At 50.8% G+C, this 24,044-nt stretch overlaps 3 protein-coding genes and 1 pseudogene across 3 annotated transcripts; 3 read left to right on the top strand and 1 right to left on the bottom strand.

The window, feature by feature from the left end:
- Nucleotides 1-1,072: 1,072 nt before the first annotated feature.
- PARP3 (poly (ADP-ribose) polymerase family, member 3) lies at nt 1,073-6,306 on the bottom strand. Its single transcript, XM_006892306.1, has 10 exons — nt 6,124-6,306; nt 5,770-5,895; nt 5,374-5,562; nt 5,036-5,168; nt 4,728-4,954; nt 4,393-4,542; nt 4,123-4,209; nt 3,716-3,893; nt 1,576-1,731; nt 1,073-1,242 (listed from the first exon to the last, which is right to left on the bottom strand). The coding sequence occupies exons 1-10, from the start codon at nt 6,304-6,306 to the stop codon at nt 1,073-1,075; spliced, it is 1,599 nt and encodes a 532-aa protein (XP_006892368.1).
- A 1,501-nt stretch (nt 6,307-7,807) lies between these two features.
- RRP9 (ribosomal RNA processing 9, small subunit (SSU) processome component, homolog (yeast)) lies at nt 7,808-18,166 on the top strand. Its single transcript, XM_006892264.1, has 15 exons — nt 7,808-7,897; nt 8,149-8,231; nt 13,308-13,420; nt 13,784-13,851; nt 13,935-13,976; nt 14,189-14,315; nt 15,140-15,264; nt 15,358-15,450; nt 15,910-16,010; nt 16,116-16,250; nt 16,329-16,391; nt 16,716-16,861; nt 16,939-17,018; nt 17,807-17,880; nt 18,002-18,166. Exons 1-15 carry the CDS (start codon nt 7,811-7,813, stop codon nt 18,093-18,095), a joined length of 1,431 nt encoding a protein of 476 aa, XP_006892326.1. The 5' UTR covers nt 7,808-7,810; the 3' UTR covers nt 18,096-18,166.
- Nucleotides 9,046-9,985, top strand: LOC102865427 (annotated as a pseudogene).
- Nucleotides 18,167-18,640: 474 nt separating the features above from the next.
- Nucleotides 18,641-23,754, top strand: IQCF1 (IQ motif containing F1). The gene is made up of 2 exons (XM_006892307.1): nt 18,641-18,688; nt 23,308-23,754. The coding sequence occupies exons 1-2, from the start codon at nt 18,641-18,643 to the stop codon at nt 23,752-23,754; spliced, it is 495 nt and encodes a 164-aa protein (XP_006892369.1).
- The last annotated feature ends 290 nt before the right edge of the window (nt 23,755-24,044 follow it).

Genomic DNA, 24,044 nt, shown 5'->3' on the forward strand with positions numbered 1-24,044 from the left:
GCGACCCATATCAACCCTGTGAGCAACTGTCCCCTGGCACAGGGCTGGAGTTGCTGGGGGCCGGTGACTGTGGAGAGACAGAAGTCCAAACCTGGCGCGGCTACAGCACAGACAAGCAGAGGCCAGAGGGTGTGTGTGTGGGAACATGATATTTAATACACCTGCCTGTACATTGCTGACGTTCAGCCTCACTCCCAGAGGCAAACGTGTACCTGGGAGAGGTTACAGATTGGGTTTGAGACCACGGTGGGAGTGTAAATATTACAGAAAAGCGGTCACATGAGTATTTTGGCCTTTCCGTACGTATCAGTCATTCAGAAAACACCAGGGCCTGCTGAGTGTGCAAAAACATGATGAAAAGTTCAAAATGTTGTAAGAATAACCAAAATGTGACATAGAGACACAAAGTGAACATGTGTTGGAGAAATGGTGTCAGCAGACTTGCTGAACGCAAATCTTTAATTTTTAAAAAAAGAAAGAAAAGAGTGCAAAAAACATTGTTGTTGTTAAGTGCTGTCGAGTCACAGAGGACTCATAGATGACTCATCATGACCCTATGAATGAAAGACCTGAACACTTGTATAAGTTTCATCGTTTCTCCAAGTTCATGGAGTTTCTGGAGGCAAGTTATTTTGGAAGTGGATGCCACTCCTGTTTCCAAGCTTGTTTTAACTGAGGAGCTCCACCAAATACTGTCCACCATAGTCACCATTATCGCATTTGACACATCAGTGGCACAGTGTTCAGCATTGCAGTAACCATGAGTTACCTCTGTACAGCAAATGGACAGACCAGTGCTATACCACTCAGAAGAATGTTTGACCAAAACCAATTAAAACCAGGCCTGAGGGCCTCAGATTAAAAATTCCCCACCTTTGACTTGGTAGCATAATTTTCTATCCACCACGCCCACAGAGCTCTCTCTATGTTGGTGGCAAAAAACATTAGGTGCAGTAAAATGAGGTGTGCCTGTAGAGTTTGGACTGGGTGGCCATCCTAGGGGTGTGGGAGCTGGCCCCTTCTTGGGCTGTGACCCTCTAATCAAACAGGTGGGTCGGGTCGGGCAGGCAGCTCAGAGGCGTAGCTCCAGCAGGAAGCGCAGGCGGCACTGGCTCTCACTGTAGATGAGATACTCGCTCTGGAAGAAACTGGAACTGCTGAACTTGGGACAGGGCATGGGCTGGCCCTGGGGCACTGTCACCCGATGCCCATCCAGCTCCAATTCTGTGTCTTGCGTTGGATCTGCAGGGAACAGCAGGGGTCATGGGAAAGGAAGACCCTGGATCAGTCCTACTCAGCTCTAGCTCACCCACCTCCAGGCTTTTGGGCCTTCTCCCTGGAATATTCTTCTCCATGTCTCTGCTTAACACACTCCTACTCCTTCTTCAAGACTCAGCGACACTTCCTCTTTGAAGCCCTCCAGACGTGCCCCCCAGTGAATGAGGTGAATGACTGAAGCAAGGAAGTCTTTACTTTGTCCTTCTTCACAGCCCCTTCCCAGCTCACCCCCTCCCTGGAAACACCTCGGCCCATTGATCTCAGCCCTTTCACTGTCCTGGGGTCCCCAGGACTCACCAGGCTCCGTGCGGCCTCGGGCGATGACACTGTCAAAGCCGGGCGGTGGCTGCTTCAAGCTGGGATTGTCTGCGGTGATGTGGTACTCTTGGCCTAGTGCCACCTCGCCCAGGAACATGTAGCCAATGTGGTGGGTCCCACAGGACATGCCAGTAACTGGGGGGGATACAGGGAGGCCCAGAGGCGGGCTTGATCCTTCTGCCTGACACCCTCAATTCTTCTGCTTCACTGTTAAATCCTCTGGCTTTGCTGTTCCCCAAAAGTGCTCACTGTTTGTTCCTTCTCACTTCTGTCGCTGCCCACCCTCTGCAGCCAGGCCTCAGCCCCACTGCTGTGCTCACTGACACCAGCAGTGGACTCCCTGTGACCACCCTGGGGTCTGTGTCTGCAGGCTTCTCCACTCCTGTCCTTTACCCCCTACCTAAGGACCCCATTGTGCTGGCTCTTCTGAGACCCTCTGGCCACTTTCTCTCAAACACTTCCTCTTCTGTCTGTGGAGGGATTCTGTGATCATGGGCAGCTCTCGACTTCCCAGAGCGTGGCTGAGTCCCTGTCCTCTGTTGTCTTGGGTGGGTGGGTAGCAGCAGTCTCTGGGGATGAGGTCAGCCTGCGCTGAGAAGCCAGTCTTAGGGAGTCACTTAGTGAGGGTACTTTCTGGGGCTCACTGGAGGCATTTTCACATACTGCTCAGTCCACTCGCGACTCTCCTTCTTTTTTTTTTTTTTTTGTGTGTGTGTGTGTATACCTTCAGGAGGAGATTGTCCCTCCTTCTCTAGGGGAGCACCTGATGGATATGAACCATGAGCCTTTGGGATTGCAATAACTCACCCTTCTTGCGCCCCTCCTCCCCACCATCACTGCCCATTACATCTGGTCTGGATGGGAGAGGGTCTCACGTTTCCACCCTCTGAAAACCTGCCACCCAGAAAGAATCCCATCTGTGCTCCTCCCATCACTGTCTGGATGCTTCGCCTGGGCCTCCAGGCCTCCCGCCAGATGTTAGCTTTAAACATCAGTGTCAGGAAGAACTCAGAGGCCCTGAGCCGCCTCTACTGCTTTACTGTGAAGACTCCTCTTGCACTTCTCCAAGATCTAGTTGGCTCTCTCGTCCCATCTGTATCACCTCCTCACAGAAGCCATCCGGGACTACCACTTGCCTCACTTAGTCCTCCTAGGCCTGAGGATGTTCCACTGAGCAGTCCAGCCAGAAACCACTTAAGAAGCCTTCTCTTATACAGGGAGTCTGGTAGCTTAGTGGTAAGGAGCTGCACTGCCAACACAAAAACATGTGGCTCGAATCTACCAGCTGCTCCGTGGGAGACAGATGAGAAATCACTTACCATGCAGTTTACTGCCTCTGAAAACCAGCTATGGGTTGGTTCTAACTTCATGGTTGTTGTTACTATTAAGTGTCGTTGAGTTGCTTACGACTCATAGTGACCCCATATGTACAACAGCTCTGAACTCTGCTTCATCCTGTGCCAATCTCATCACCTCTGACTCACCTAGCCCAATTACCCCAGTTGCTGACTCAATCCATCTCATCCAGGGTCTTCCTCTTTTGCACTGTCACTCCACCATCCCAAGGTCTTTCCTTGCAACATGCCCAAAGTATGTCAGATGGAGCTTCAGAATCCCTGCTTCCAAAGAGCAGCCTGGTTTCACCCTGTCCAGGATGAATCTGCTTGTTCTCCCAAGTCCATGGTATAGTCAATACTCTTCTCTAGCATCACAACTAAGAGGCATCAATTTTCCTTTTATTATCCCTAATAATTGTCCAGCTTTCTGATGCATAGCAAGTAATTGCAAAGATCATGGCCTCGATCAGGTACACCTTAGTCTCCAGACTGACATCAATGGTCTTGGTAAAACAACAATTCTTGAACAAAGAAGACCTTGTGTGGTGCAACCAATTGAGAGCTCAACTACTAGCCAAAAGGTTGGTAGTTCAATACACCCAGAAACAACTCAGAAGACAGGCCTGCCAAGCTACTTCTACAAGGTCTTGAAAACCCTAGAGAGCAGGTCTACTCCGTACACGTGGGCCCTCATGAGCTCAAAGAGGCCCAAAGACCACTGACTCCTAGAAATACCTTAAGCTCCCAGTGGGTAGGACGGGGCCCAGAGAGGTGTGTCTCACCGTAACCAGCTGACTTGCTGTTCTCTGAGGCGAAATAGATGCCCTTGCCAACACGGCCACCAGAGTGTGGCATGATGCGGAGCCCACTGGTGAGGATGGCAGCCACCACCGCCACATTGGTGCCGTGCCACAGCAACCGCCGATTACCCAGACTGGCGTGGGCCTGGAACCTGTCTCCCTGTGGTGGGGAGCAAGGAGAGAACAGAGTGTCATCTGAGCCATTCTCTTCTGCCCAGATGGCATGCAGAAGCTAAGGCCCCTCTGGTCTCAAACACATGCTTGTGCACACATGTGAGGTGAGACCTAGTATGGCTGGCCAGAGTTGCCAAGCCAGCGGGCTAAGATGCAGATAAGGTTATCTCCCCAGGGATGGAGGGGAGCTGAGGGGTTGGGAGCCTCGCCCTTACTTCTCCTTCTCGGTTCACTCTCCAGACATGCTGAAGAGCCGGGCGCCTGTAGTTGCAGCCAGTCTGGTCTAAGTAGGTCTGAATCACCTAGGGGAAGGCAGAAGCTAGGTGCCATGGGAATGCAGGGGCTAGAGCCCCAGCGCTTTCCCCTGGCCCCAGAGACACAGGGAGAGGAGGTCCAATGCGAGGAACTCCTCTGGACCTGCTAAGAGCAGTGGGCAGAGGCTTGGTGCCCACCGCCAGCCGGCTCGTCTGCAGGGTCTGGCCCACCTTGTATTCAGGTGCCTCCGCCTCCAGCAGCTGGAGCTGGCACTTGAGGAGCTTGTAGTCTCGGTCCAGAGGGTGTGGTACCTCCTCCACCTTCTTCTCCTCCTGAAGGGTTGCCTGCAGGGTCTGGGCCAGCTCGATGTCGGCCAGCACCTGAGAGTTACAAGACTGATACTACCTCTTTGTCCAGCCACCCATCTCTACCTTGTCCATCTGTGTGACCTTCTCCTTCCCTGTCCTTTGCTCTGCCCTCTGTTGTCCATCCCTTCTTCTTAGCCATCTGTCTATCCCTCAACTCCAGGGGCTGGTCTGCCCGCCGCCCACCTGCCAGCCCTCACCAGCAGCATGTCTTTCTTTGCCTGCAGCAGCTCAGGCGAGTTGATGGGTGGTGGGCGCATGCGGCCGAAGCTGTGGGGGATGACGGTATAGAAGTGGGAGGACAGGTCCTCCAGGCTGGGGCCGCCCACCGAGGGGGTTTTCAAGGCCTCCTCCAGTGCCTCCAGGGCCTCAAAGCCCCGAGCGATCTGTTGTTTGCTCAGTTTTCCCAGGGGCATCTTCTTCACATCTGGGAAGACAGGAGGAATAGGGAGACTCACCTGGGCTGTCCTGCCTTCCCGAGCCCCCAGCTACCATCCCAGCCACTCACCCAGGTTCATGAGAGCCATGGCATTCTTGAACATGTCCTTGCTGAAGATGTTGGTGATGAGCTTCTGTGTGGCTGGGTCCAGGGTGCAGGGAAGCACTCGCTGGACCACAGTCAGCAGGGGGCCTCCGTCCACCTAGGAGCAGAGGACACATGTGGGCAGCCAGGCAGGTCACTTCTCCCAGGAGCTGGACCCAACATGTGACAGAGATGGCCAGATTGAGACCAGAGCAGGTGTCTATGCCAAGGTTGCACTGCTGGGAGGGAAGAGTTGGACTGGCGGGTCTCCCTATAAAGTCCCCTCTCCTGCCCAGGTCACCTGCCCTCCCTGGCTACAGTACCTTTACCACGGCCTCCTGGGTCTCGTCTTCTCCCTGTACTTCAATAAGTGTGTACTTGCCAGGGTGGGCAGTGAAGTGGTCTCGCTCGGCCCAGCTGTTCTTGGTCTTGTCCCGAAACTTCTTCTCAAAGTCTTTTTTTGCTGCGTCCAGTGATGGGAAGGGGCTGAGCTTTGACTGGCCCACCTCACCCTGTAAGCGACAGCCTACTGCAGTGCCCGCCACAGACACCTGCTGGTTCCATGGCTGGGCTGAGCCAAGCCCTGAGTTAGGGAGGTGGGAAGGTGGGGGGCAGGCGGCAGCTGCAGCTCTTGGCCTGAGTAAAGTGTCTGGACCCCAGGGATCAGGAATGGGTGCTGAGCAGGAGGAGGCATGCACGGGACGATGAGTGATACCCACCACGCGGCCCCAGCGGTTCCAGCAGCTGAAGCTGTTACCGTCCTCCAGCAGCTGGATGATGTAGAACTTGTTGTTGTTGTTGCCGATGTTGGTCTGGTTCAGGGTACAGTCATAGTCTTCATGAACCTGGGGCCAGAGGCGCCAATGGGAGGAAAGTTTGGCAGTAGCTGCCAACACGGCACACAGTGGATCCAGGCACATACTGAGAGAGTTCTGGTGGGGACAGAGTAGCCTACAGGCCTGAACTTAAGGGTCGTGGAAAAACAAGGCCTTCCTCTGGAATTCATTCGGGAGCCTTAGGGGCAGGTACTGGGCTTCCCCACCCCCAGGCCTGCTGAGGGGCTGCCGGCTAACCTGGGTCCCAGGCTTGCTGCTGAGTGGGCACTCAGGGTCCACTCGGATTTTGCGCTTCTCTGCAGGTGCGGCCCTCAGGGCTTCGGCCGCAGAGCGGAAACTGTCTTCCTCCTTTGCCACCTGGAGCCCTTTCTTCTTCTGAGGGCCCTCACTCTGTAGTGGGGCCTTGCGCTTTGGAGCCATGGCTTCTGTCGGGTTAAGAAGGGACCCTCAGACCTCCACTGCCTCCAGAGTCCAAATGTTCTCAGAGAACCAGTTCGGCCAGACTGGGGCTTGCCCTGGGTGGCTTCTTACTGCTTTTTCCTTCCTCTGTTGCCCTATTCCCAGCCCAGACTGAAAACGTTCTCCTAGCCCCTTTTCCTTGTCACGGGTGCCTAGGATGGCCTCTCAGAAGGGTCTTGTTCTCTGTCCTCTCCGGTAAGTTCTGGTGTGGTAGGGAAAGTGAAAGGAGATTCCTTTCTCTGCTTCTGGCCTCTGCCCCCCCCCCAGCACTCTGGGCTGAGGCTGAGTCACCAGAGTTTGGGGGAAACCGGGGGGGGGGGGGGGGGGGGGGGGGGGGGTGGGGGGGGGGGGGGGGGGGGCGCAAGATGCAGTAGCCACCATGGCATGTCTCCAGAGATCAAATCTATCCCTTTACAATATGGGACAAAGTAATGTAGAAGCTCTTCCCAATTGATCCACTATTTCCCAGATAGTGGCCAGGGTGATCTGTGAGCTGGACTCCCAAAAGTCAGGTTCCCGCCCCACTCTGGCCTGGCTTGTCCAGCCCTACCCTGCCTGGTCCAGGTCCACCTCTACCTCACCCTGAGGTGGGCTGTAGGCAGGGCCGCAGTGCACTCACCTAAGAGGACTTGGGAGAGGTGATTGCCACCCGCTCTGTGTGCACCTCCAGCAAGTCTGGGCCCTCCTCTAACTGGTCTTGGTGAACCCTGGGCGTGACTTTGGAAGGGACTTCCCGGCAGTGGCCAGAGCGGTGACTAAGTTGAGCAAGGGATAGAATTCTAGCTATCTGGCCACCAGTCGGGCTGAGTCAGAGAGGCTGGAATGGCATAGGTGGGGCTGGCCTGTCTCACAGAGCCTCCCGGATAAGTGGACACTTGATTGGGTCAAAGCCAGGTCCCACGCTCTTAGCGCTATTCGTATGGGTTGGGCCATGTGGCACGTGTTTGCCGGTTGCCCAGTGACCATGAGTCCCGGCACCACCTCTCTCTCTCCAGGGGCTGCTTGGATCTCTCTTATTATCGCGCACCAGGCCGAGTCACCCTTTGCCAGCCTGGCTGGTTCCCTCTGCCACCATTCCGATCGCAAAGATAGGCAACCCCGCATCTCTGCCGCTCCCCAGCGGCCGAGGGCTGCAAATACGGAGAATATCTTCCGGGTTTGACGTTCCGGGTCTAATCCCTCCTTAGGACGTCAGCAGCAATGCGCACGCGCCCTGGGCCGGAAGCTTCTTTCTGGAGGCAGGAGCTGTAGCAAATCAAAGCTCTAAGGAGGCGTAGCCACAGAGGCATCTATCCAGTAGACGCTTGAGGGCGTGACAGATACTGAAGAAATGAGGTCGTGGCAGGCGGGACCCTCTGAGCTACGGAAGCCTATCAGGGTTGTGGCGTCTTGCGGGGCCGCGGGGATCTATCTAGTCGCCACGAGATACTGAGGTCTCCAGCCAGATACAGATAGTGTGGGTATCATGTCGGGTAAAGTAGCAGCTCGCAAGCGGGGCAAGCCGGCCTCGGGGGCTGAGACCGGTGCGGGCGCCGGCAAACGGCGACGAAAGGTAAGATGGGCTTTATGTGGTCGACATCAGTTCTGGTGCTGGGAGCCCCTCTCTTGTAATTCTTTTCCGGGGACCCCAGCTGGAGTCAGCTTCGCCCTTTCTCCCTTCTGACCATGACCTGAAAATTTTTGCGATGGAGTCTGGCGCCACTGCGTCTTCCAGCCCTGAGGCTCTTGAGGGATCGGAATGGGCCCCTGGTTAGTGCCGGCGTGGTTGGGACCCGCCTAGAGAAAGGATCGTGTACTTTCCAGGTCGATTCTGCTGGAGCCAGGAGCAAAGCTAAGGGTGGTGGCAGGATGAATGAAGAGATCTCCAGCGATTCTGAGAGTGAGAGGTAAGTGGTTCTTCTCTTTCATTTCTGTAAAGAATGTTGGGCCTCTTTTGGCTAGATATTACACAGTTGGTGCAGATCTGGGCCTAGAACCCAGAACTGTGGTTCTTAGCTCCCAGCCTGGGTTTTTCCCCCCTTCAGTTACTGCCTCTGAGGAATCGCCTTTTCATGTAAGGACTCCTAGGTTTAGTAAAACACTGTCCTCCTTGGTTAATGACAGGAAGCTGAACACAGGGCAAGGGAAGAGGGATGCAAGAAAAACTTTCTGGTGCTTCACTTTGTCTTCTCACACTTTCACAACTGCCTGTATGTTTCCTATTCTGCATGTTCCCAGAAACTAGCCTCACTGTTGAAGGTACAGGGATGAGGAGTCAGGTGATGAAATAACTTAACGGCCTGTAGTGGATGTGTCAAGGACCTCTTCAAAGTGCAAAAGAGCAAGAATGTCAGTTTAAAGAATAAGGTGTGCAAGATCCAAGCCATAGTATTGCTTTTTTGGGGGGAGGTGTAAACAAATTTAGTTTTATTAGAAAAGATAACATCTCAGAGAGTGAGATGGGTTATTTCTCCAGAAGTAAAGAGGTGAGGGAAAGTCCAACCTGTGGTGTTTTCAGTTATGCCCTATACATTTGAAAGCTGGACGGTGAATAAGGATGGCAGAACAATGAATAATTGGTGCATTTGAATTGTGATGGAGAAGAGTCCTAAATGTCCCATAGACTGCCAAAAGAACAAACAAATAGTCTCTCTCCAGGCATCCTTGTGAGAGTGACATTGTCTTTAAACCCCGCGTGGCAATCCCTGACGCACCGCAGTGATGCCCAGGGAAGACAGGGCGACCTGGAAGTCCAACTACTTCCTTAAGATCATTCAACTTCTGGATGATTATCCGAAATGCTTCATCGTGGGTGCAGACAATGTCGGCTCCAAGCAGATGCAGCAAATCCGCATGTCCCTCCGTGGGAAGGCTGTGGTTCTGATGGGCAAGAACACCATGATGCGCAAGGCCGTCTGGGGCCACCTGGACATCAACCCGGCCTTGGAGAAGCTGCTGCCTCATATCCGGGGGAACATGGGGTTTGTGTTCACCAAAGAGGATCTCACAGAGATCAGGGACATGCTGCTGGCCAACAAGGTGCCGGCTGCTGCCCGTGCTGGTGCCATTGCTCCATGTGAGGTTACCGTGCCAGCCCAGAACACTGGTCTGGGCCCCGAGAAGACCTCCCTTCTTCCAGGCTTTGGGCATCACCACTAAGATCTCCAGAGGCACCATTGAAATTCTGAGTGATGTGCAGCTGATTAAGACTGGAGATAAGGTGGGAGCCAGCGAGGCCACCCTGCTGAACATGCTGAACATCTCTCCCTTCTCCTTCGGGCTGATCATCCAGCAGGATTTTGACAACGGCAGCATCTACAGTCCTGAAGTGCTTGACATCACAGAGGAGACCCTGCATACCCGCTTCCTGGAGGGTGTCCGCAGTGTTGCTAGCGTCTGTCTGCAGATTGATTACCCAACTGTGGCCTCAATACCACATTCCGTCATCAGTGGGTATCAGTGGGTCCTGGCTTTGTCTGTGGAGACTGACTACACCTTCCCATTGGCTGAAAAGGTCAGGGCATTCCTGGCTGATCCATCTGCATTTGTGACTGCCGCCACTACTGCAGCTGCTCCTGCTGCTGCGGCCCCAGCCAAGGTGGAAACAAAGGAAGAGTCGGAAGAGTCAGACGAGGATATGGGATTTGGTCTCTTTGACTAAAAACCAAAAAGCCACCAACTCTGCCAGCTTTGTGTGAAACAAGGAAATAAAGGCTTCATTCTCTTTAAAAAAAAGAACAAACAAGTATGTCTTAGAGAAAGTGCAAGCAAGGTGCTGTTTAGAGGGAAGGATTGTGAAACTTGGTCTCATGGACTTTGGGCATGTTGTCAGGAGGGGCCAGTCTTTGGAGAGAGACCTACGAAGAGAAATGGAGAATGAGAGAAAAAGGAGAAGACCCTCAACAAGACAGACTGACACAGTGGCTATGCCAGTGCGCTTGAGTATATCAGAGATGGTGAGGTTGGCACAGGATAGGGCAAAGGTCGCATCTGTTGTTCTTAGCATCACTGTGGGTCATGGTCAACTCCATGGCACCTAAATAACAACAATAACAACAGTGGGTATGTGCCTTACAGTTCCGGGGCCGGGAATACAGGAGTGACATTTAAGTAGGGCCTGGAGCGGTAATTTCTCCCATGAAAAAGTGAGGAAAGGAGCTGGGGTGTTAAGTGTGCGAGAGTGGAGAATCGGAGAAGAAAGAGCTGGCGGTACATTAGATTACAGAGGGGCTTGTAATGCCTCCTTCATTCTGTGGGTGACTAGGTGGAGTATAGTGCAGGGTTTCAAATGGGAATGAGGTGTCAGGCCTGATTTTGTGAGATGGAGCCTCTCATACTGAGCTCCAGGGAATACTGTTGGCATGATGCATAGGGTGTTGTGCTTTTTTTTTAAATTTACAATAAATAGAATTATTTATTTATAATAATTTTAAATTTATGTATGGGTCAGAGACATCTGTTAAAAAGCTCTCAAGTGAAATGAGTTTTAAGATAATTTTCATCCACACTTTCTCAATAAGAAGAATAGACTGGGGCCATTTGTTCCCATATAAGATGTTCTCAGGGTAAAACCCATCTTCCCATTTTAGGTACATTCATAACCAATCAGAATGTTAAGCAGGTTCCTCAGTGATGAGCACTGTGGTGGTCGGTTGGGTGTTGTGCTTTTAACCCAAAATAAGTGATCTCTCTGAGGGTTCAAATCCGCCAATGGCTTCGAGGGAGAAAGATTTCTTTCCATGCGACTTACAGCTTCCTAAAAACTCACTGGAGGGAGGGTCAGGTATGGTTCAAGTTCAGTTTGATGGCAGTGAAATTGAGCTTTCTTTTTTTAAATTTCCTTATATCTTTTTTTTTAAAAAAACAAAAATCAGAAATGTTTTATTTTGCTCCGCCCCACATTGTCTCACATTTTTTCCTTATGTTTTGCCTCAGATATTCAGCTTCTCAGGTTGAGTGTGTGTTGGCCTTAACCTGGCCACAAAAAAAGGCTTAATACAGTTTTCGTAATTTTAGAGTTTTGGTGTGTGGCAATCTCATGCTAAGTAAGCACTCTTGGTGTTGTGTTGTAAGGTGTATTAGATAGGTAAGAGTGAAAAAATTAACTAGCTAGAGTTATGATAAAGTAATGAACTTTTGTGGACTTAGGTTAAAAACTAGAGCATGCACAGAACTTTGTTGTTGTTGTGTGTGTTTGATTGGAACTGACTCAGCAGTAGATTTCAAAGGCAATAAATTGCATGGAAGGAGATTGCCTCTCTTTCTTCAGTGGAGCAGTTGGTGGATTTGAACCATGTACCTTTGGGTTAGCAGCACATTTGGTATCACTAAGCCACCAGAGCTCAATTACACTGTTAATTATTTTTTTTTAAATTCTGTTAAGATGTGATTTAGTTTTTATTTTGTCAAATGCGTATAGTCATGTAGATGTCACCACAGTGAGGGTATCAAATAGTTCCTACATTGCTGCTTTTCCCCCCTCCAACCTCTAATTTCTCAGTGCTCCTTTGGATAAACTGAGTAGAAGTCTCAGCCTTGGCCATTATAGGGCAGGCTAGTACAGTCCTGTTGGCAGGAAGCTTGCTGGGCATGGCACTGAGTGGTCTTTGGTGGCCTTGTCTGGCCTTGACTCTCCTAAGAGTTCTTAAGTCCCCTTCTGAGAAAGTACTGGATAAGTTCATGAGTGAGTCCTGTGAAACAAACTTGGGGCACCTGATATTGACTAGGTGTCTGTAGGCACGTGGGTCCAGCAAGAAGCCTGCCCTGGGTTCTTTTGTTCTGATCTCTAGGACAGGATTACCCGATAGGCAGGGAAAGCACAGACTCGCTTGTGCTTACTAACACCTAATCACCTAGTGAACAGAGCACGCATTTGCTTTATCTGCTTTCTGATGCATGGTGGATACAGGGTTCATGGTGTACCTTGCTTGCTGGCTCTGTCAGGGATTGTAAACTTGAAGAGGCTTTGGATCTGTAGGAAGGTGCTGTGGAATTAGGAGAGGGATTGAGATCAACCATCTCTAGAAGCGGAGTATTTTGGTGTTGGGAAAAATTATTTACTACACTTTAGTAAGTCAGCATAATGCTTTTCTGGCTTACTGGGTAATCTGACACTGCAGAATCTTGTAGAACCCACCTTCAGCTCTGAGGAGCAGGTTAAAGCAAGGTTAGCCTTGCAGTGAAGTGAGTCTGGTCCAAGAAGTGAGGCAGGGAAGGAAAAGTGGAACTTCATCAGTTCAAGGTCAGACGAAGCCAAGGCCGGCCAATTCCCTGGCACTGTCTATGGGGTAAAGCGTGGTGGTGTAGCAGCTGGGAGAGAGATGAGAAGAGCCTCGATGTGTCTGCCTGCTGGGTCCTTGGATCCGATCTCAACTGGGCCACCTTTTGTGTGTGGAGCCACTTCTTGGCTTGCTGTCTGTCTTTTCAAGTCTCTGGTTACATCTCTTCTCATATGACTTATGCTTGCCTTGTTCTTACTTACCCTCTTATTTGAAGAGCACATCCTTGATTTCTTGAAAGGGGAGTCAAGGACCATTTCTGTGGATTTTTGCCTATCTGACAATATATTCCTTTGTCATCAATGTGATAATTGGGCACAGTATTCAGCATTATCCTCAGTGTGTAGGATGCTCCTCAGTGATGCTGTTGAAGTATCTGAAGCCATTTCAGTACATGACCTTTTGTACGTGACGTATGTTTTCTTTGGGAACTGATAGATAGAATATCCTGTTTTCCCCAGAGATGAATGATTTATCTTTGGCATTAGATCTTTTCATCCCTATGCAGGCCCTTGGGTTGGTCCCTTCCAGTTTGGTAAAATGTGTGTTTTCTGTACCACGTGATCATGGGGCAGGAGGGCCGGCATGAATTGGGGTGGGGTGGGGTTCAGGGACACCAGTGACAGGGAACATGAGGAAGCACAGTCTTGAAAGGCCAGAGGGAAAGGTTGAACCCCCTCTAACCCAGCCACCTCCTCCCTACAGCCTGGCCCCGAGGAAGACTGAGGAGGAGGAGGTGGAGGAAGAGCTTGAGGAGACAGCGCAGGAGAAGAAGCTGCGCTTGGCCAAGCTGTATCTTGAGCAGCTTAAGCAGCAAGGTGAGCGTGTGGGTGGAGCAGGCAAGAAGTAGAGTCTGTGCTTCAGCCTGTGTGCTGGATCTCCTGATATAAAAGGGTGATAGATGCAGTTACCAGTGGGCTACTGGGGCTGGTGGTGTGGGCTGCCCTGTAGAGTGGTCCCAGGAACTCTGGTGGACCTCCCAGGGCAGGCCAGGCCTGTGGAGAGCTGCAGACTGGTCTGATAAGTAAAGACAGGGAGGGAGCAGGAGACCATCCAACCGTCCCTCCCCTGTGCCAGAAGCATTGAGAGTTTGGGGCCCAGGGAATTTTCATATGGCAGGGTCAGGAAGAGGAAAAAGAGATACTGGCTTTGGTTAATTTGGTCCGATCTGTTCCGGACAGAGGAGGAGAAGGCTGAGGCCCGTGAATTTGAAGAGGACCAGGTGGCAGGACGCCTGAAGGAGGATGTTGTGAGTATGGAGTGAGACAGGAAGCGAAGGCGGGCAGAGGCTGGCCCCGCTCCTGGAGTCTCATGCCTTTCTCTTCCATGCAGCTCGAGCAGAGAGGCAGGCTGCAGAAGTCGGTGGCGAAGGAGGTGAGTGGGCAGGACACTTTGGGATGAAGTTACCAGATGAGGGATCAGGGGACTTTTGCTTTGGTACATGGCAGGCACTTGGGCGGTTAGGGCAAGTTCTTGAAGACCTGGCTCTGGTTTTCTTCCTGCCTGGGGATGGTGGGAAGGAGTGTTGTGGGCAGTGCCTTCTTGCCTCCTCCCCCGCCGTGGTGACCTGGCCCATTCCTGCCCAGATCCAAGCCCCAGAGCCGGCCGACATTCGAGTCTTGCGGGGCCACCAGCTCTCTATCACCTGTTTGGTCATCACGCCAGACGACTCAGCCATCTTCTCTGCTGCAAAAGACTGCACCATCATTAAGTGTGAGTGAGTGCCTAGTGGGGCTTGGGGAGAGGGCTGCATTCTGACGCTTGTCCAGGAGGGCTGATCTGGGGAAGGGGGAGGGAGACAAAAGCCCTGGAGAGGGGAAGCCCCTGGTGGCAGATGTGCTCCCTGTAAGGAGGTACTTTCTGGGTGGCGTGGAGGGTCTGCCCTGCACTGATGATCATGTGCTTCTTGCCCCTGAGAGCGGGGAGAACAGACAGGGTGATGATGATTTGTTGGGAGTTGATACCACAGGTGGGCCTGTGGACTGGAGGACATTTGCGGCTCTGTACTGTTTTGGGTTGAGTTCTTTGACCTCCTGGCCTTCATCCTTACGCCAGGGACACTTTCCTCACCCCCCACAGTGGTTGTTGTTGTGTACCGTCAAGTTGGAACCGACCCATAGCTGACCCTCCAGCGGGTTTTCAGAGGCAGTTAATCACACGAGAGGAGATTGCCCATCCTATCCTCCCATGGAGCCGCTGGTGGATTTGAACCACGTGCCCTTGGGATTGCAGCACAGTTTCTTACCACTAGGCCACCAGAGCTCCCTCCCCATAATGGTAATAACTAGCACCATTGTTCCCAAAGTACTTCTTGAGTGTCTTGTCTTCTCTGGGCCTCTTGGCTGCCCCACGGGATTACTGCCTCCACCTAACAGATGAGGAAACTGAGACAACTTGGCGGGGGCTCTTGAAAGTTGAACCATTAGGAGGGCTTCTGACTCAAGTCCAGGGCTTTCCCTTGTTGTCCCTTGAGGGAGTTTGCGAGGCTGCCTTCTCACCCGTCACACTCTTCACACTGCCTTCTCCCCTGGTGGCAGGGAGCACAGAAAGTGGACGGAAGTTGCATGTGATCCCTCGAGCCAAAAAGGGTGCTGAGGGGCAGCCACCTGGCCACAGCAGCCACATCCTCTGCATGGCCATCTCCTCTGATGGCAAGTACCTCGTAAGGCAGGGTCAGCCCCAGGGGTGGGCGGGTGGGCGGGCAGACACACTGGCGCACAGTGAGCGTCTATAGCCATTGTCTTGTTTGCCACAGGCCTCGGGTGACTGCAGTAAGCTCATCCTCATCTGGGAGCCCGAGAGTTGTCGGCACCTGTACACCTTCACGGGACACCGGGATGCTGTGTCGGTGAGGAGCTGGGCTTCTGGGGGCAGATAGTAAGCACCTACTGGGTGGGGCAGGCTTGAGGCCAGCCACTGGGGACTGGGTAGAATGAGGCACAGGGTTCCCTGGTCCCTCGCTGCTGGACGCTTACACTTCGATGTGGTGGGCAGTGCCACAAAGGAAGTAAAGGGGTGGAAAGGAGAGTAGGAAAGAGAGAGGGAGAAACCAAGCTGAACTTGCATGGATGGAGGGCATGGGAAGTCCCTGATAAGTCAAGAGAGACTGCTGAGGACAGGTAAGCCCGTTCCTGGCCTGTTCTGGACAGCCCTGCACGGAGGTGCCCAGTGAGCTCTGTGAAGGGAGGTGGCTTCCGGTTCTACATGACTTCCTTTACAGAAAGTGCTCCCCAGGTCTGGACTCAGTCTGTCCTGCTAGTCCAGGTCTTCTGCCCTAAGACCTGGCCCTCTCTCCATGCACCCTCAGGGGCTGGCGTTCCGCAGAGGCACCCACCAGCTCTACAGCACTTCTCACGACCGTTCTGTGAAGGTGTGGAACGTGGCCGAAAACGCCTACGTGGAGACGCTGTGAGTGCACGTGGGGAGAGGGTAGGCACGCGTGGGTCTCCGCCTGTCTGCACGTGCATGCCTATGCACACACACGACCTCACTCCTACCTGTGTGCCCCTTCAGCTTCGGGCACCAGGATGCAGTGGCTGCACTAGACGCCCTGAGTCGAGAGTGCTGCGTGACAGCCGGCGGCCGGGACGGAACCGTAAGGGTGTGGAAGATCCCGGAGGAGTCCCAGCTGGTCTTCTATGGCCACCAGTAAGGCGTCCTGGGGGCCAGGTGGTGCCGTGGGCTGGAGGTGGGACTGGGGACACCCCTCACAGACCCTATTTTCAGGGGCTCCATTGACTGCATCCAGCTCATCAACGAGGAACACATGGTATCAGGAGCAGATGATGGGTAAGAGCTGCTTTTCTGCTATCTCCTGCTATAACTTCTGCATGCTAGGCCAGCCCCTTAAGGTCCTCCGGCTGCCCTCTGTGGGAGCTGTTTAACCACTCTTTGTAGATAAAGGCCCTGATGCTATAAAACAAAATGTCTGTAAATGGTTCAGTCTATGAAAACTCAATATGATTTGTAAACCTTCAAACTTTTTAAAATGTAAATGAATTTTAAAACACCTAAACAAGCCCTAGGGCCCAGTTGCTTAGGTGACCATGTCTCTATCCTCCGGCTGTCCTTTCTGCCCTGTCCCGGCCTCACCACTGTGCTCTCTGCCCACAGCTCTGTGGCCGTGTGGGGCCTTTCCAAGAAGAGGCCACTTGCCCTGCAGCGTGAGGCCCACGGGCTGCGGGGAGAGCCAGGTCTGGAGCAGCCTTTCTGGGTGTCCTCTGTGGCATCCCTGCTCAACACAGACCTTGTGGCCACAGGTAGGTGCTTGGTGCAACAAGAAGGAGGGCTCACCAGGTGGTCAGTGTGCGTGGCCCTCACTGTCTCCTGTCTCTAGGTTCCCACAATGCCTCTGTGCGGCTCTGGCAGTGCGGGGAGGGCTTTCGGCGACTGGACCATCTCTGTGACATCCCCTTGGTAAGTGAGCCTCGAATGCTTGACCTGCCTTACCCTGGGGCTCCTAGGTCCTGGAATTAGATGGGTGCCTCCTTGGGACAGGGCAAGCTGTGACCTTTCTGTGTGTCCACCTCTTAATACAGAGCCTGGCAGGAGCCTTGTCTTCTTCCTCTCTGTCTCTTCTCTGTGTCCTAGATGCTGGAATATAGGATTGGGCACACCCTGGGAAAAGACATGGGAGTCTGGCACTGTGTTTGGGTCTGGATGGCTAGTGTCATATTGAGGGCCAGGCTGAGGTGGACTTGACTGGGGTGATTGGGAAGGGGCACAGGACAGTCACTGGACACCACTGAGAGTGTAGGCTCTGGGTCAGTGGTAGTCACGGGAGCTCTAGGGTCCCATGACTAGAGACCCAACATGCTCACTCATTCACTCATTCATTGCTGTCAAGTTGGAGTTGACTCATAGCTGACGCTCCAGTGAGTTTTTCAGAGGCTTAAGTCACATGCGAGGAGATTCGTGGATCTTTCTTCTGAGAAGCTGCTGGTGGATTTGAACAGCCAGAGAGGCACTACCTTTGGGTTAACAGCACAACCCTCTACAGACTAGTCCACCAGAGCTCCCTAACCCAGCAGAGCTGTCTGATCCTCACTAACTCACATTCTCAGCCTCATCTCACAAGTAGAGAAGCTGAGGCCCTGGAGGAGACAAGGGCTGGGTGGGCTGAGCAGGTGACAGGGATTGACTGAGGCTCGCCCCTGTGGCCGGGCTCTGTTCTCACCTCTTCCCCTATCCCTTTCTCTCTTCAGGTGGGTTTTATCAACAGCCTCAAGTTCTCCAGCACCGGTGACTTCCTGGTGGCTGGAGTGGGGCAGGAGCACAGGTGAGTGGCACCCCTCCAAGGGAACTGGTAAGCGGCAGGGTGGTGCTGGGCAGCAGCTGGTTGGGCATGGTGGCTCCCAGGTGGGGCTGGGCCGGACCTCAGCTGCTTCTCACTCCTGCAGGCTCGGCCGATGGTGGCGGATCAAAGAGGCTCGCAACTCCGTCTGCATTATCCCCCTCCGTCGGGCCCCTGCACCCCTGACTGCTGGCTCCTGATACTCGCCACTTTTATTTAATTCGACCCAGCCTGTGCCCCAAACCCTTTGTATTAAAAACGTCTTCTTTTGAATCCTAGCGCCTACACTTTTTTTTTTGGAGGGATAGGGATCATGGTTTAGGAAAGGCTTGGGGAGGGCCAGGACCCCAACAGCTTGATGGCCTTGCTTATCTGTAGGCTTCAGTGGTTGTATCTTTTTCCAAGGAACTTGGGCCTGGAGACCTGAGTTGGCTCCTGGTCCCTGATCCTGGAGTGCCTTTTATGACCTTCTCAGGCCAGCTTCCCACTCACCATCTGATTCAGTAGAGGTCGGATCTGCCAGCCTTCAGCTCGGAAGACTTGAATATCAAGTATCAGTAAAAGCTGCATCTGGGGCTGCTACACTTACGTCAGGCTTCCCTGATCTCCCCCTAGGCCAGGTCAAGAAGCAGGAGGGGGAAAGACTGTCCAGATGTAGGGGTTGGGAATATTGGGCTGGACTCTGCGCTTAGTCCCTCGGGACACAGGTGAAAGTTGGCATCCATGTGATAGACTGTTGTCCAGCATGCCAGAGTCCTGTTTCCAGTTAGGGAAACAGATGCTCCTCTTCGCAGTACGTCTTTTAATTTCCTGGCTGCTGGTGCCAAGAGTGTTGACTGTGGAGCCAAGCAAACTAAAGCTGTGAATCTCTTCACCATCCATCCTGATGTCGTCAGTTGCCCCAGTGGTGAGAATCTTTGTCTTCTTGATATTGAGCCTCAGTCCATATTGAAGGCTGCCGTCCTTGACCTTCTGTAGCAAGGAGTCCAGCCTCCAGGATAATCTGTTCTGAATATAGATTGAAAAGATATGGAGATAGGACACATCCTTTTTTTTTTTTTTTAAGGACACATCCTTGACGCACATCTTTCCCAGTTTTGAACCATGCATTGTTTCCTTGCTCTGTTCTGACGACTGCCTCCTGGTCTTTGGATAAGCACATATTAGCACAAGTACAATCTTGCTGAAGATTATTAAAAACTACTCATTATTCAAAAACATCTACAGAGAACTGCCAGAAATTAAAGCTGGATTCAGAAGACTGGAACAAAGGATAACCTACCTGACATAAGATGGATTGTGGTTGAAAGTAAGGAATAGCAGAACGATGTTAACTTGTGTCCTGTTGAGTATGCAAAGATATTTATTTGAGATGTGAACTGTAATAAATTATGGACATCATTGAGAAGAATGAATTTCAGAACCCTTCATTGTCTTCATGCTGTACCTGAATATAGGCCAACAAACAGTGGTTTGAACATAACAAGGAGTTACTACTGCATGGTTTAAAATTAGGAAAGATCTACATCAAGTCTTTATATTCTTTCATCATACCTACTCAGTATGTATGCAAAGCAAATAATATGAAAAGCTACTCTATGAAAAAGGAGGCATCAGGATTGGAGGAAGGCCCATTAACAACTTGCAGTATGCAGATGCTGCAACCTTCCTTGCTGAAAGGGAAGAGGACTTGAAGCATTTAGTAAAGAAGATCAAAACCTGTGATAAAGGACTACATCCCAACATAATGCTATCTAGGCATGAGGACTGCAGTCTTCAATATGAATTGAAGCTCAACATTAAGAAAACAGAGATTTTCATCACTGGGCCAATTGGCAGCATTATGATAGATGGTGAAGAGATTGAGATTGTTAACAGCTTGAGTTTGCTTGGCTCCACAATCAACACTTTTGGTATCAGCAGCCAGGAAATCAAGAGATGAATTGCATTGGGAAAGTTAGCTGTCAGGAACCTCTCTAGAGTACTGAAGAGCAATGTCTCAGTCTGGAGACTAAGGGGCGCCTGATCCAGGGCATAATCTTCGCAATTACTTGCTATGCATCAGAGTGCTGGACAATGACAAAGGATGGTAGAGAATTGATGCCTTTGAGCTGCGGTGCTGGAGAAGAGTTGAATATACCATGGACTGACAGGAGAACAACCAGGTTTGTCCTAGAGAGGGTGAAGCCAGGCTGCTTTTTAGAGGCAAGAATTCTGAGGCTTTGTCTAACATACTTTGGGCATGTTACAAGGAGGGACCAGTCCTTGGAGAGGGAGATCATGCTTGGAAGGGTGGAGGAAGAGGGAGACCATTGATGAGATGGATTGATACAGTGACTGGGTCAGTAAGAGATTTTTCAGAGTAAAATTGGCACAGAATAGAGCTGGTGTTAGGGCTGTTGTATATAGGGTCACTATGAGTTGAAAGCAACTCAAAGGCACATAGCAACATCCAGTTAAGATGGACTCGTAACTGAACCTTCATTGAGCTGTGAGGCTGTAAATTGCACTAGAGGAGATTTCCCAGGACCTACTGGGGGATTTGAACCACCAGAAGTGAGCCTTTTGGGTTCGCATTGCAATTCCCTACAAATGAGGCCACCATAGCTCCCTCCTCAACATAAGAAAACAAATCTTAACAGAACCGATAGGCAACATTATGATAAATGATGAGAAGTTTGAAGTTGTCAATAATAGCATTTGACTCGGATCCATAACTAACCCATAGAAGTAGCTGTCAAAGGGAGCTCTGGTGGCCTAATGGCAAGAAGCTGCACTGCAATCCCAGAGGTGTGCAGTTTGAATCCACCAGATGCTCTGCTGTAGGAGGGACGATCTCCTCCTCCACCAGTCAGATCTGATTTGACAGTACACACACAAAATAATAAAATAAAAAAAAAAAGCAGCAGTCAAGAAATCAAAAGACATGTTGCATTGGGCAATTCTACTGCCAAGGACCTTACTGAAGAGCAAGGATTTCAGTATAGAGATTAAGGAATGTCTTGCCCAAGCCATGCTGTTTTCAGTTGCTTCACTTTTGCATGGGAAAGTTGAACATGGAAGAAGGAACTCCAAAGAATAGATGCCTTTGAATTGTGGCTTGGGCCAAGAAGAAAAAATACAGTGGATGGCCAAAAGAATGGCGACATTTGTCTTGGGGTAAGTACAGCCAGCATACCCCTGGGGGGCTCCTTAGGACAGGAGAAAAACAAAATCCTTCCCCTAGATCTGACATCCCACAACAAATGACTTTACCAAACAGTAAATTTATTCTCTTACAAATTACTGACAGATGGGATCAGTTTATCTTTATATTTTCAGCTTTTAAGTTAACAACAATAACATCAAGATAGAGATCCCCCCCCCAAAAAAAAAATAAAAGATAGAGATCCCTTGGCCCAGTGGACAGAGAGCGGATGTTACTAAGCCAAAGGTGGGTGACTTTTAATCTGCTGCCCTCGGGCCTTTCATTGTTTTTGTTTAGACATTCCTCTAGGTCATATAGCCCTGGTGGGTGTGTTCACTTGCCTACAGCGGTAACTTGTGCTTGCTGTGAGGCTGAACACTGTGACACTGATGTGTCAAATGTGTTAATGGTTGGCTACCCAATGCGGACAGTATGGGCTGGAACTCCCCAATTAAAATAAGCTTGGGAGGAGGAGTGACATCCACTTCTGTAATAGCTTGTCTCCAGAAACCCTAAGAACCTGGAGAGAGGATGAAAGACACACAAGCGTTGAAGACTCTCCTTCATAGGGTCGCTATGAGTCACCTGCAAATGGATGGCACTTAACAACAACAAACAAGTTAATACATGTTGCTTGCATGTCCTTATCAGTACATACAGATGACTCATCATTTTTAACAGTAATGCTGTATTCTATAACCTAACTAGATAAATATAATTTAATCCATTCCCCTAGCAATGGCTATTTACATTTTTGTAGTTTTATGTGGTTATCAATGACTATCTTGATATCTCTTTGCAATAAATGAGTCATATTTCTGAGATCCTACCTCAGGGCTTTGCCCATTTTTGGCAAAAAAAGAATGGGCAACACTTTCCCCCACCCCCACTGTAGGGAGCACTAGTTGTTAGAACCTATTCTGGTGCCTGAGTCATAGTGCCCTTATGATATCACAGATCTGCCCTCCTCCATTCCTGTCTATGTCATGGCTAGGTGAACAGAGACCTGAGGGGATTTGAACCATCTATACCCAATCTATGTGTGAACAATGGTGAGTAAGAAAGCCAGGCCCAACAGGGCTATTAGGGGTGTTTTCACAGATCATTCAGGATGAGGGGATTCCCCCCTCCTTACTGATATCTAAAGCCTTGGAGGAGACTGAAAGTTTGGGATGTGTGGGATAGTAAGTAAAGAGGAGGAAATGATGCCTCAGGCTCTCTCATGTTGATTATAGGGAGACGACAAGCCTGAAAATGTCACTAAAACCCTTCATAATACTGCATCTCAGCAGGCAGTAAAGGTGACTGATGTATCTTCAGTACCATCAACCCCCAGTACATCAAAGGTAGGAGGAGCCTTGGCTTGGAAGCCACTGGTCCCTGTGTCCTAGTGCCAATGATGGGTGCCTTTTGCACGGTCTGAAGCTAAGAACTGGAGTCAACTCATTCTTGTCTGCCCTCTTTGTCCATTTTCTTTTCAGGCTGTAGATGTGCCTCCAGCTGAGTCCCAGAGAGTTGATACAAAGGAGATATCCAGAAAAGTATGAATCCCAGATCATTCAGGGCTGGGACTGGGAAGGTGGGGGCTGTGTAATAGAACTGCCAAGATGTGAGAAAATTGGGTTAGTTAGAATAGTCTGTATGTGTACACATGTGTGTTTGAACTTGTGCATATATATGTATATAGTTGCTTGCTAATTAAGATTTAAAGTGTGAAAGTCAAGTTAGGAAGAAAAAGTTCTAAAGTTTCAACTATCTAGGGTTGGGGTAACTTCTAATATCTTCACATAGGAGAAAGCAGGTTGCAATTTGACCTGGAGTCAGGGATGAGAGGAGTGTGGGTACAAAAGATGGTACTTCAGCAGTGGGTGGGTGGCATGGATCCTGGCTAGGTGGGCAAACCTTGGAAGAACATGGTAATCCTACAACTCATAGATAGGGTGTTCTTGCCCTTGGCGGGCTAGCCAGGATCGATATATCCCTGTTTTAAACATGGGGACACTGAGACATGGGACAAGATGGTAAGTCTGATCATCTGCCTCTACTCAATACACGACAGTGTTTCTGAACTTCAAAGGAAAGGACAATTATTGAGAGAAGACCAGGGCCATTTCTTCATTTCTTGACACACTGCAGGCTGAAGTGGGTATAAAACATTCCTTTTTTGTTCCTTGTTTTGTTTTGTTTTTTTTTTTGGTTTTTGTTTGTTTGTTTTTCCTTGAAAGCCTCCAGAAAACCGAAAGGAGTCTCCCAAAAGTGACCTAGAAGCTGTAAAAATCCAGGCCTGGTGGAGAGGCACACTGGTACGCCGTACGCTGCTGCACGCGGCCCTCCAGGCCTGGATCATTCAGTGCTGGTGGCGCCTCACGCTGGCGAGGCGTCTGGAGAAGAGGCGCCAGGCGATACTGAGGGTCTTTAAGCAGAACGAGTGGGCAGCAGTCAAGCTGCAGTCCTGGGTCCGGATGTGGCGCATCCGCAGGCGCTACTGTCATCTCCTCAACGCCGTTCGCGTGATCCAGGCCTACTGGCGGTGTCATACCAACGCTTCCCGGGGAATCATCAAGGGCGACTACAGGGTTATAGCCAAAGAAGTACATGTCAAACTGGAGTTCTTTCTGGGCTCAGAGTCTTGCATTATGACGGAGCATCTTCTCCTCCCAATAAAAGAGTAAAGATGTCTTCCTTAGTCTCTTTCTAACAGAGTCCTGGAGGTCAGGGCCAAGGGTGGCAAATGATACCAGCTCTGAGGAATCATCAGGGATTGCCAGAGGCCCTGCGTGCATTCTGAGCCTCTGACCAGACTGAGCAGGCATTCTTACCGATTAGCAATGGGATTAGGCGCTCCACTGTTTAACCCACCAGCTGCTGCATCTGCTTCCAAAATGATTTACAGCCTTGGAAATCCCAGGGGATAGTTCTCTTCTGTCCTATAGGGTCATTAGGAGCTGGAATTGTTATTGGT

The sequence above is a fragment of the Elephantulus edwardii genome, unplaced genomic scaffold (genome assembly GCF_000299155.1).
Source record: "Elephantulus edwardii isolate Elephantulus edwardi_28Jun2011 unplaced genomic scaffold, EleEdw1.0 scaffold00113, whole genome shotgun sequence".
Classification (NCBI taxonomy): Eukaryota; Metazoa; Chordata; class Mammalia; order Macroscelidea; family Macroscelididae; genus Elephantulus; species Elephantulus edwardii.

What these genes read in the sequence shown, in the direction of transcription:
- PARP3 (XM_006892306.1), bottom strand. Translation starts at nt 6,306, where the DNA reads ATGGCTCCAAAGCGCAAGGCCCCACTACAGAGTGAGGGCCCTCAGAAG. An exon ending in GGAACCGCTGGGGCCGCGTG is followed by an intron (nt 5,563 to 5,769) that starts GTGGGTATCACT and finishes TGTCGCTTACAG; the next exon opens with GGTGAGGTGGGCCAGTCAAA. An exon ending in CAAAGAAAGACATGCTGCTG is followed by an intron (nt 4,543 to 4,727) that starts GTGAGGGCTGGC and finishes TGTAACTCTCAG; the next exon opens with GTGCTGGCCGACATCGAGCT.
- IQCF1 (XM_006892307.1), top strand. Translation starts at nt 18,641, where the DNA reads ATGCCAGAGTCCTGTTTCCAGTTAGGGAAACAGATGCTCCTCTTCGCA. An exon ending in AACAGATGCTCCTCTTCGCA is followed by an intron (nt 18,689 to 23,307) that starts GTACGTCTTTTA and finishes TTTCCTTGAAAG; the next exon opens with CCTCCAGAAAACCGAAAGGA.
- RRP9 (XM_006892264.1), top strand. Translation starts at nt 7,811, where the DNA reads ATGTCGGGTAAAGTAGCAGCTCGCAAGCGGGGCAAGCCGGCCTCGGGG. An exon ending in CTGGTCTTCTATGGCCACCA is followed by an intron (nt 16,251 to 16,328) that starts GTAAGGCGTCCT and finishes CCCTATTTTCAG; the next exon opens with GGGCTCCATTGACTGCATCC. An exon ending in CACAGACCTTGTGGCCACAG is followed by an intron (nt 16,862 to 16,938) that starts GTAGGTGCTTGG and finishes TCCTGTCTCTAG; the next exon opens with GTTCCCACAATGCCTCTGTG.